Source organism: Rana temporaria, chromosome 1, assembly GCF_905171775.1.
Source record: "Rana temporaria chromosome 1, aRanTem1.1, whole genome shotgun sequence".
Lineage (NCBI taxonomy): Eukaryota > Metazoa > Chordata > Amphibia > Anura > Ranidae > Rana > Rana temporaria.
The window spans coordinates 180,782,188-180,794,785 of record NC_053489.1 but is presented as its reverse complement, the minus strand read 5'-3'; the positions used below and the strand labels follow the sequence as shown (position 1 = coordinate 180,794,785).

Below are 12,598 nucleotides of genomic sequence, written 5' to 3'. Positions count from 1 at the left end.
TAAAAACGTCCAAAAACGTCCATGTAAATGAAGCCTAAACATTGACCTCAGATTATACCTAATATATATTTAACTCAGCACAGTACAGTATTTCGTTCAGCTCAATGTTCTGGTGAATCATTTGTAAACCGGTTTAGTTTACATAATTTATTGAATATAGGTAGATTCAGACAAACTTATTACAGTAGCAATATGTTACAATTGTAGTTGTTAATTCTATAATAGTCTGTATTATACCACTGTAATCTATGCAGGTTGGCTCTCAGCATTCTCATACAGGTCAGATTAATATTCTTTTTGAAAGGGTATTAAAGGAGTTCAATGGTCACAGCATGCACTTTTATTTTATTTGATCATTTTTAACAATCCAATATAAACTTACTTAAATAATCTCCTTTCATGTTGCATACCTCCCAACTTTTGAGATGGGAATGAGGTACACATTTTACCAAAAGTATCTAGGCATAGGATACTTCCCCTGCCATGCCACCTTAAAAGGAGAATTATACACAATAGAATTAACCCACAAATGCCTTTTTTTTTTACCACCACTATTCCTTTATATTGGCTTTTAAAATGTACAAATGCAGCAATTTAGAAATTGGATGAAAGGTTTAGCACTGGGAAACACTATTTGAAAGATAAATAATGCATTTTATATACAACTAGATAGATCGTACCAAAATGAGGGACACATGAGGAGGAAAGAAGGACAGTTCCAAATCATGGACAGTCACTCGAAATTGGGAGCAGTTGGGAGCTCTGACGTTGTGAGTTGTGCCTGTCTGCTGGTCATCTCTTTTCACAACTTCCTGGAGTCCCTGCATGCTTTTCAGCTTCTCCTCTGCTGCTTACTTTCAATTTCTAAGGACTACATGTCCCATGGTACGCAGTGATTCCTGTACTGATTTCACCTCCTGAAACTACTCAGGCTCTGTGACACAGCAGTGCATTCTGTGATATAGGGGATACAGGTCACAGAATTGAAGCAAGTAAATATGTGAGGATCTTCACAAGGTAAGTTTACAGACTTTAAGATTGTTTGGAATAATAGTAGGCTGGAAATTAATTGAAATACAATTTGGAAATTAATATATGATTTCACATTTAGACCACAGCTGACATTTATCGTAAAAGTATGTGTCACAGTTATGTCCACAGGTTTAAATATTGCTTAACAGGTCCTCGAACAGTGTGCTTAATAACTTTACTTGTGTCTTCACCACAGGCTGCTTCGTTTTATTGCAATAAAATGGGGTTTGAGTCCCTGGCTTACAAGGGCCTAGAGACTGGGAGTAGGGAGCTGGTTTATCACGTTGCCAAACAAGACAAGGTACACAGCTCAGTGCATTGCCCATGCCAGCATTATTCATACTGTACCGATAATGTAGTTATAATCACTTCATGAACCTTTATGTTTTTTTTTATAGATCATATTTGTGTTTATTTCACCTCTTACTCCTGGAAATAAAGGTAAATGTGTTATTTTTATTATTACACACTATTTAGTCTACAATACGCAGATTTCAAAGAAAATAGGGTAACTTGTAGATATAAGGGCAGATCCACATACATCTGCCCCGGCGCATCGTATCTGAGATACGCTACGCCGCCGTACCTTACCTGGCTTTGGTTTTAATCCATAAAGATTTTGCGCCGTAAGTTACGGCGGCGTAGTGTATCTCAAGCGACAAATTCAAGTTGGGCAGGTAGGGGGCGTGTTTCATTTAAATGAAGCGCGTCCCGTGCCGAAAAAACTGCGCATGCGCCGTCCCTAAATTTCCCGCCGTGCATTGCGTGAAGGACGTCATTGTTTAGACTTGGACGTAAATTACGTCCATCCCGCGATTCACGCATGACTTACGCAAACAAAAAAAAAATTAAAATTAAACGCGGGAATGACGGCCATACTTAACATAGCAAGTCTAACTATACGCCGCAAAACAGCAGCTTTAACTATACGCCTGAAAAAGCCGACTAGAGACGACGTAAGAGAATGCGACGGCCGAGCGTACGTTCGTGGATCGCCGGAAATAGCTAATTTGCATACTCGACGCGGAAAATGACGAGAACTCCACCCAGCGGACGCCAAAGTATTGCATCTTAAATCCGAAGGCGTACGAAGCCGTACGCCTGTCGGATCTAACCCAGATGCCGTCGTATCTTGGTTTGAGGATTCAAACCAAAGATACAACGCGGGAAATTTGAAAGTACGCCGGCGTATCAGTAGATACGCCGGCGTATCAGTAGATACGCCGGCGTACTCTCTCTGTGGATCTGCCCCACACAGTATATGTTAATAAGCAAGTCTTGGTCATCAGAACTGTGATTAGGTCTTGGACAAATATTTTCAGTTTTTTTTTTATTGTTTTTCTTGCAATTTAAAAAAAAAAAAAAACATTTCTTACCAGAATCAATGACAATAGTCCAGAAAAAGGTCAGATTTTAGAAAACAGATCCACTGAAAGAAATTATCTGTAGACTGAGCTAAAAAAATAGGACAGGGAAGAACTCTCCCTCCCCCCAGGCGAAAGCATTAGAGGGGGCTCTTGTATGGGTGAAGAACCAAGCTGAAGCCAAATGTCATAATCTTTTACTATTTTAGCATTAGAGTCTGCTGATCCTGTGTGTGTCTGGGTGCCATTGTCTTATAGTGTAAAAAAATAATTTGACTTTAAAACCACTTTAATATGATGGACTGGACCTGGACCGGTGCTCATCAAGAGTGCTGACTATGCCCACCCCTTCCGCTCTTCTCCTCCATTCATAGAAGCTGCGTTATAGCTTCTATCAATGAAAAGTGATATATGAATTATATGAATAAAAGGTCTACCTCCAACAGTCATAGATTACTCTTCATTGATGGAAGCTATAGTACAACTTCTCTGAATGGAAAAAGGGGGAAAAGGGAAGGCATAGTCAGCACTCTTGAAGGTACCAAACTATGACAGGTCCAGCACTTGTACTAACCCCCCGCAGCACTAAAGATCACGGCTGTAAGGGGAGGGTCAGGGGTACAGAAGATATTTAACTGAGAGACCAGTCAGAGGCACAAGGGACATTTCACAAAAAAAGTGGTTCCAAAAACTAAAGGTTTTCGAGAATACATTAACATAAAAAACCTTGCGCTGTTTGTCCCCCCCCCCCCTCCTAACACTCACCGGAGTTCTGTATCGATCCAGCATTGTGTTACGCTGCAGCTCTTTGCTCCCTCTCTTCCTGGTCTAGCAGGCTTTGCTGATAGCAGCGGAAGCCATTGGCACCTGCTGCTGTCAATCAAATCAAGAGAGGAGGGAGCGGGGGCCAAGCTGAGCCATGCTGTGTGTTCCTATGGACACACACAACCCACCTCAGGAGAAAACCTGCACATCTGCCCCCATAGCAAGCTGCTTGCTATGGGGGCAGACACAGAAAAGGAGGATCCCAGAGTGCAGGCAGGGGATCCCAGAAGAGAAAGTTCAGAGCCACTGTGCAATACCATTGCACAGAGCAGGCAAGTATAAACCTGTTTATTATTTAATTAAAAAAATACTTTAAAACTACGTTAAATATAACTAAACTTAGGCTTTAACTACAGCACCAGCATCATGTTTGTAGCTATCAGCATTCTTTTCATTAAGTAATGGTTTTCTATAAGTGATATAGAGTAGTTGTAAATGATCCTATTTACTAATTAACCAGCTTCATTTTATTTTTTTCTAATACAGAGTTTGGAGAGCATTTGCAAAAGCATGGAGACGGTGTGAAAGATGTAGCATTTGAAGTTGAAGACTGTGACTTTCTGGTTCAGGTGACAATAGTGTATATTTGTTTTCTGTTTGAATATTTTATTGTGTTTTCATAAGGCATAACAAAAGTCATAATAATAGTACAGTTCATATTTGTACAATACAATGAAAAGAATAAATTACAAAAAATAAAAACAAGCAAGTATAACTATATATTTCTCTAGAACCAAATGTAAGGAGTATTCAGTTATCATTACAATTAAGTGATGTAATTCTAGCTATTAACATTAACAATCATATATAATCAAGATAAAGGTCTCTTTCCCATTTGTTGGTATAGGTTAGGGGAGAGGAAGTGATGTGTGAAAGTAGTTGGTTCTATAACTCATAAATGAGTCCACGCCTATGGGGATCAGTTTTACAGGCTTGTTCAAAGGTAGTGAGATTTGGGGATGTCGCGTCTGGTGGTGCAGTATCTGTAAAAAAGGTTTTAATTTGCAGATACCTAAATGTTTCCGAGATAGGAATATCATATTTTTCTTGTAAGGTTGGAAATGAAGTAATGGAGGCGGATGTATAAAAATGATGTGCACAAGTCAATCCTCTCTTTGACCAAGCTGAAAAGGAGGCTGGGGAGGACCAGGCTGGATAGAATGATGGGTTATGAAGAAAGGAAAGTAGAGGGTTATGGCGAGATTGTAGGCCAAATCTCATTTTCAATCTGTCCCAAATAGACAGGCAATATTCGGTTATGGGGTTTTTAACCATCTTTCTTTGAGTAGGAGAGAGCCATAAAAGATTTGCAGTAGAGAGAGGGTCACATTCAACCGATACCAATGCCACCCATAGTGGGGTTTCCGCCGTTGCATAGTATTTGGGTAATTGGGACAATTGGGCTGCATAGTAATATTTGGTAAAGTCCGAAACTCCCAAACCTCCCTGGATCCTGGGAGAACATAAAGTAGGTTTAGGTAATCTGGGTTTCGTTTTACCCTAGATATATTGCAAGGTTTTCCTTTGTAATATTAGTAGGAAATGTGATGGTATCGCAACAGGAAGAACTCTAAAAAGGTATAGTATTTTCGGGAGGATAGACATTTTTATTGCTGCAATTATGCTCATCCATGCTAGTGGTAAGGTTGACCAACTTGTGAGGAGTTTATTAAGTTGTGTCAGCATTGGTGGATAGTTTGTTGCATAAAGTTCTGTAGGATTAGCTGTAAGGTTAATTCCTAAATATGTAAAATATGTCGTCGTCCATGTAAATAGTAAGGAATTAACTAATTGGGTTTGGGTTTCGAGTGGTAGGGATATATTTAGGGCTTTGGATTTGTGTGGATTTATCTTAAGGCCCGATACTTCTTTAAATTTGAAGAGGATCTCTAGAAGGCCCCGTACACACGACCAGTTTCCTCGGCAGAATTCAGCTTCCGACCGAGTTTCTGGCTGAATTATGCCGAGAAACCCGGCCGTGTGTACACTTTCGGCCGAGGAAGCCGACGAGGAGCTCGGCGAGGAAATAGAGAACATGTTCTCTATTTCCTCGTTGTTCTATGGGAGCTCTCGCCCCGCCGAGCTCCTCGGCGGCTTCAGTGCTGAACTGGCCGAGGAACTCGATGTGTTTGGCACGTCGAGTTCCTCGGCCGTGTGTACGAGGCCATAGAGTAGCTATTGATGTTATAGGTGAAGTTAAGAATATTAGGACATCGTCTGCAAACATGCATAGTGATGATAACCACCTAATTCTAGTCCTCTGATATCTGGATTGGATTTAATGAGGCAAGGGGTTCAATTGCTAAAAGCAAAGTGGAGAGGGAAAAGGGGACAGCCTTGTCTAGTACCCATTTTAATGTTAAAATGGTCAGATTCATTGTAATGAGCCGTGACCCCATGCAAATGAAGGGCCGGCCGTACTGCGCATGCGTGCACGAATCTGCTGCTCACTGGGCATGTGCAGAACTTTGCTCCGCGCAATCAGTGAGATAGGTAAAAGGCCAAGAGTACTTAGTTTGAGGATCGCCCTGTGTGTAAATAGCCCCAGTCAAACACACTTCCCTTGCAAAAGTATTTCCCTGTGTTCCCTTCCTAGAGCAAGTTGCTTCTGCTCTGAATGTTTGTCGGTGTTTGTTGGTGAGTTGTGTGTGATAGAGAAGTTTTGGAGGAGTATTAGATTGTAGTTGTTGTTTGTTTCTGATAAGTGTATTTTTTGTTTGATTGTTTCTGCCAAGTGTTTTTTTTTTTTTTCTGCTTGGATTTTGTGTTTGTTTTTTGGGTGTTTGTTTTTGACTTTGTAGTAGCTGTCTGCTTGTGTGTTTTGCTTTTTGTTTGTTTGTTGTGTGTGTATTTTTGTTTGTTTGTTGTGTGTGTATTTTTGTTTGTTTGTCCTGTGAGTTTTCTTGTTGCTGAGTGGTGTCTGTGATGGCCCCCAAGCGCAGGAAGTTTAATTTTACACATGTAGAGAAGCAAATCCTTGCCAGGTATATCATCCAATATGGGCGATATTTACATGGGCCTGATAGCCGAAACACCTCCCCGGCCCAAAGGAAGAAGATCTATCAAAAAATTACGGATCACATAAATGCGGCGGGGGGGGGGGGGGGGAGATGAGGACCGCCGCTGGCATCCAGAAAAAGATCAATGATCTGAGGAGCGTAGTCCGCAATAAGGTGGCAAAGCTCACTGCCCATAGGAGGGGCACTGGAGGAGGGGGACCATGCCCCATCCGTCTGAGTGAGGAGGAATGGGCAGTGGCCCGGTGTTTCCAGCCAGAGCAGGTGGTGGGCCTGCCTGGTTATCAGTTTGATGTTCCTGTGAGGCCAGGTACGTTTTTTTTTTCTATCTGGTGATTAGCATGTGTGGGTGGGGGAAGGGAAGATGTGCCAAGTGTGTGGATCCTCAAACCTGTGATTGTTTGGTGTCCTCCACAGATGACCAGGAGGTTGCTGGCCCATCAGGCCAGGCTGCTGCACCACCCCAAGGACAAGAGGCTGCTGAGGAGTCCCCAGGGGAGGGGAGTGGCCAAACCTCCCCTCATGAGGAGGATGAGGGGGAGGAGGATGAGGGGGAGGAGGATGAGGGGGTGGAAGAAGAAGATCTGCAGCTTGGCAGGGAAATTATTTTGGCCTCTGATCTAATGACATTTGAGGATACCCTTGAGGCTACCCCAGAGCCTACCCCAGAGGCTGGCAGCAGTCAGGCTACCATCAGGGGTAGCCCCTCCCACTCCTCCCCCAACAGGCTGCAAACCACAAGGGTCACTCTCTCCCCTCCTCCAGAGCCACAAGCCTCAGGGGCAGGCAGGATGGCGACCCAGGAGACCAGGGGGGTGTTTGAGCGTCTGCCGGCCAGTCTGCAGAAGGACAATGCCCGGCAGACCCGCAGTCTGGGTGAGATAAAAAAAACTCTGACCAAGATGGAGCACAGCCTGGGTGCAATGAGGGAGTCACTCGGTGATGTGGCCACAAACTCATTGGGGGTCATCACATGTTTGTGGGACCTGAAGACCGCCACAACAGGCGTGGCCCAGGAGGTGACTGCCCTGACCCAGGCTGTGCAGGACAATACCCGGGCTGTGCAGGACAATACCCGGGCTGGCCAGGCCAATACGGCTGCCATCACTGGCTGTCTGAACAGGATAGCAGTGGCCTTGGAGGGAAGGCCAGCAGGAGGACAGACACCAGGGGAGGCTCCTTCTTCCCGTGCCCCCCCCCGTGAAGATACTCCCTCCCCTGCTAACACCCCCCCGTGAAGATACTCCCTCCCCTGCTAACACCCCCCCGTGAAGATCCTCCCTCCCCTGCTAACACCCCCCCCCCGTGAAGATCCTCCAGTTGGCCGTGCCCGTGGCCGTGGCCGTGGCCGTGCCCGTGCCCTTGGGCAGCCCAGACGGAGCACTCGCCGCCGGAATTAATTAGCAGGGGTATTTTTGATTTTTTTTTTTTTATTATTTATTTTTATGATTTTGTTTATTATACTGTACTTATGATTTGGTTTATGTGTGTGAATGATGTGTGAATGTGGGGGGGGGGTGGCATTCCTGATCAAATAAGGGTGTCACCCTCAGTTTTGGTGGAGAAGGGATCCCCAGGACCAGGGAGAAGTGATCCCAGGTTCCTGAATGGTGTATGAATGCACAGTGACATAATTGGAGCCGTGGCGGGGCGTTACTGCTCCCAAGTACCAAAGGGGGGGGGGTACTTGGATCTAATCCAATTCAATGTGCATGTGATGTGTCTGTGCTAGGGACCACAGTGGTGTGCATTCATGCATTCTCATTGTGACATAATTAATGTGCGTTTACTGTGAAAAAAAAACATTCTCATTGTGACATTATTCATGTGCGTTTACTGTGAAAAGATGCCTTCTGTGAGGCGTCTCCTGGCTGCTGTGCCCTCAGCAGACCGGGTAGAGTTGGTTAGGGGGGGATTGCCTGGGTTGGGGGTCAGGTCAGCACGTATGTCAATCTCCAGTCCCCTTCTCATGGCAAAGTTGTGCAGAATACAACATGCACCGATGATCTGGCACACAAAGTCTGGGGAATATAACAGTGTACCCCCAGACTTATCCAGGCATCTGAAGCGGGACTTCAGCAGCCCAAATGTGCACTCCACAACTGCCCGGGTGCGTATGTGAGCCTCGTTGTAGCGTTGCTCTCCTGGGGTTTGGGGGTTCCTGAATGGGGTCATCATATGTGGTCCCAGGGCATATCCAGAGTCACCTGGAAGGGAAAAGACAGGAGGATATTAGTTATGCATGTGCCCCTCGTGATGTCTGCATCATGGGGGGGGACATACCTGACACCCATGTCACTCACCAATCAGCCAGCTGTCTCCATACAGGTTCAGCTCCAAATCTCTTGAGATGTTGGTCTGCCGGAATATGTAGCTGTCATGGCACGATCCAGGGAATTTCGCACAGACGTGCCAGATGAGGCCATGGGCATCTACGATTACCTGGACATTTATGGAATGCCAGTGCTTCCGATTCCGGAACAGGTGCTCTGTCTCATGGGGGGGCTGTAGTGCCACATGGGTACAATCAATGGCTCTGATGGTCCGTGGGAATCGGGCAATGTGGTAAAAGTCCATCATGGTTTTCAATCGCTGGTCCTCCTGGGTGGGTTTTTGAAATTGATTGCCCATGCGCCGCAGTATTGCAGGGACTACTTGATGGACACACCTGCTCATGGAGGATTGTGCCATCCCAGCCAGACCTCCACATGTTCGTTGGAAAGACCCAGTGGCAAGAAACTGCAGTGTTGCCATTACTTTGATGAGAGGTGGCAGGGCATGGGATCGTTGGGTTGGGGTGGTGAGATCATCCTGCAGGATTCGGGTTAATTCAAGGATGGCTTCCCGGTTAAAACGGAAGTTGCCATAGACCTCAGAAGCAGGCATGCCAAAGAGATCTCGGCGTGGGCGGTATACCCTCTCCTGTGCCCTCCTCCTCCTCCTCTGTGCCCTCCTCCTTCTTTGCGCCTCTAAAGTAGCGAGTGCCATTAGGATCAGATTGAAGTCCAGCAAATATGTGTTCTCAGCTCTTCCTCAATGCTGTTGCTTCAGCAGACCTTTACACGGCAGGTGTAAAATTAGGGCTGCTTTTATAAAGTGTAATTTTGCGCAGGGAAACTAACAGGTGCGCACAGGGCGTAATCTACGACGCACACACTTTATTATGTGGATCGCCCTATCTCCCTCATTTGCATCTTTGCCTATCAAAAACAGCGGCGTGACTAGCATAATTTGCGTCCGAGGATGCGCCGGTGTAATTATTTTAGGTAGGACGGAAAAACCGGATTTTAAGGCGTATCTCGTTTTGAGGATCGGGCGCAAAGATACACGCGGTGTAAAATTAGAAATCTCGAGTTAAGTTGGCGCATCTGCTTTGTAGATTTGGCCCTATATGCCTTAGGATGCTGATACAGAGTAATGATCCATCTCAGGAAATTAGGACTGAACCCCCATCTACTAAGGATAGTGTATATTTATTTTCAGGAATTGCAGAGTATGAAAAAGTGAAATACTTATCTGAGCAGAGAGTGCATGCATGCATTGTAGACAATTAGAGAAGGTGGCATGACAACTCACAGACATACTCCTCCTTAACTGCTACTAAAATGTATTCAATACATATTTTGTGGGGTTGAGCTCATTACTTTGTGCTAGACAATTTCTGCATAGTTTAGTTTTAAAAATATTGTAGATTGTTTGCAAGCCTGAACATAAAAAACAACATACAAATGTATGGGAGGCACAATTGTGAATTCATTTCATACTGCGCTCAAAAGTAATATAAACAATAAAACAGACAAAAGAAAGATAATATAATCAAATAGTGTCCAAATATAATTTTTCAATAATAAAGACGATTCATCAATTAAGTGCACAGTGATGGAATAAATTCAGTGACAGGAGATAGAAAGTGCCGACTTCCAACAGTTTTATGCAAACATCCTACTCACCGGATTGACCGGACACCCATGACAGGTGTCAGTTAAGCAGAATGGTAAATCACAATATATCCACCAATGCAGACACCTTTTACCAGCGATGTAACCAGACGGGATTCATAAGTAAAAGAAGAAAGAGGAACTCCTCATAGCGTAACTTGTAGCCATTTATGCGTAAAAAATTTATTCCAGTAAAAAAACACATAAAATGGAGCCGGCACGCTATACTGCATTCCACCTGCGCTCCAACACGATGGCGAAAGTGATGTGTCGTTGTCAGGTCACCTATGGCCAGATGACAAATGCACCCCGTTGGAGTCAGGGGTGCACCGCAAGGTAGTGAACCCTAATGCAGACTGCCGCGGATGGGCAGGAAGCGTGAGCCCAAGATTCCCCAGAGTCTAAGCTCCAGCTGGTGTTCACCAGAGCCTCTAGTGATGAGGATGGCCTTCGATGCAACTGAACCCAGGTCGCAGCCCCCGGAGTCCCCCAGGTCACACTCCGTAGGGGAGAGGGGAAGCAGCCACTCAGGACACAAGGGATAGTGAAGGGTAAGCCGAGGTCGGGGCAACAGGCAGACGAGGATAACCAAGGGACAGGCCAAGGGTCAGGGTCACAGGCAAACAGGAGTAGTCGGGGACAAGCCAAAATCGGTACACAGAGAGATTAATGTGTCACACGACAAGCAGGAACACAAGCTAACAAACAACATTGATCAGCAAAGCAGACCTGCAGTGCACTTGTTAATATAGAGTTCCTGGAATGGCCTGGGGTGGAGCCATACAGGGAGGAGAGATGATAAAAGGCAGCCAGATAAGGAAGTCATGCCTCTAATGAACACATGGAGAGAAGGTAAGCTGACAGACATACTACATATCCATGACAGTCGTATTGCATAACCCGATGCATTTCGTCAGCACGTCTGACATCACCAGGGGTCATGTGATCGGGTCTGTCACTTCCTCTGCAACAATTTATACAGCCATGGTAAATTGGATATCCATTTGGCTATAATCCTCTCCAACATCTCCAAATATGAAGTCAAAACTTTGCCTAAATATTAATTGTCTATTTACTTATAAGATTATTTGTTAAAAAATATAAATGTATAAAAAAGATATAAAAATATATTGAATTCATCTTTACACACCTTCTAGTGGTACTTACAGCTAATGGTCCAAAAGAGGAAAGGAGAAGAAAAAAATACATATTGAATGGGAGTGCCATCTTGTGGATAAAAATGGCACTACCTTGATGCTAATCAATACACCAAATGCATCAGGATGGAATGATGCAAATGATGGAAAACTAGTAGAACATGACTGGAACTTCATAACAATTAAAAATTTGAAATTTGAAATTCAAATCAATGTCTATGTTGATACCAGCAGGATGTAAAGTGTTTAATTTATAAATCCATTCTGTTTCATTTCTAGACACTTTTTGTCTCATACTCCCCCCCTCCAATGTGGCATAATCCTATCAATCCTGCAATAAAAGGCCAAACTAGGGTCCTGGTTATGGTAGATTCTAAAATGATTGGACAATCTGTGTTTAGGAAAACCCTTTTTATGTTATTCAAGTGCTCATTTACTCTGACCGCCAACTTTCTGGTCGTGCGTCCCACATACTGGAGCCTGGACAGGAAAACAAGTAAGTGACTTGGGTGGAATTGCAAGCAATTAACTTATCTATTTCAAACTGTTTGCCTTTACTTGGAGATCTAAAGGTTTTCACCTTCCTCTTGGCTATATTGGTTTCCTACATGCCTTACACCTTTTGCAGCCTGTTGTATCGAGGAAGGTGCAGATCTTTTTGGGAGGGTAGTATATTTGGTGAAAGTCTATTCCTTAAAATGGGAGCCTTGCAGTAAATAAATCTAGGTTGTTTTGGGAGAAACCTGGCTAAACGATTATCCCTTTAAAAGGATGGGCCAGTGTTTTTTGATGACATATTCTAGAGATTTATAATCCCTGCTTGTGATACATTTGCCTATATGTCTCAGTTTACTGCTCCCTGCTAGCCAGGTTATTGATGTGCTAATGTCCCCTCACTATTTCTAAAGGTTAATTGATCTATTGTGTTGTGTGAAGGAGAGCTGGGTTTAAGTGGCTTGTGTTAATTATTCTGATTGCTTCATTGTGGTAATTATCTCTCTATATGCGGGGTCGAGCGGTCTGGTTGATGTATTCAGTACAGCTAGTGCTCAGCGTCATTGATGTCATTGTCTAAAGAAAATGTGTTTCAGCATCGGCCCCGTCGTGTCTACCTACTCATCTGTATGGAAGCCCCAGTGTGAGGGGGGCGGAGATTTGTCATTGTAACAGTTTTGGAAATGACAAATAAGCTGTGTGTGTTATAACATTAAAGTCTGTGTTGTTCTAGCAGTAAGCTGGTCTCATGTGTGGCTTTCTGGGCGATT

At 44.2% G+C, this 12,598-nt stretch overlaps 1 protein-coding gene across 1 annotated transcript in view; it reads left to right on the top strand.

The window, feature by feature from the left end:
- Positions 1 to 12,598, top strand: part of HPD (4-hydroxyphenylpyruvate dioxygenase) — a 47,711-nt gene that overhangs the window by 5,750 nt on the left and 29,363 nt on the right. The window contains exons 4-6 of the mRNA XM_040347016.1: positions 1,229 to 1,333; positions 1,431 to 1,473; positions 3,708 to 3,790. Of these exons, the coding sequence (XP_040202950.1) occupies positions 1,229 to 1,333; positions 1,431 to 1,473; positions 3,708 to 3,790 (231 nt within the window). The remainder of the gene's footprint in view (positions 1 to 1,228; positions 1,334 to 1,430; positions 1,474 to 3,707; positions 3,791 to 12,598) is intronic.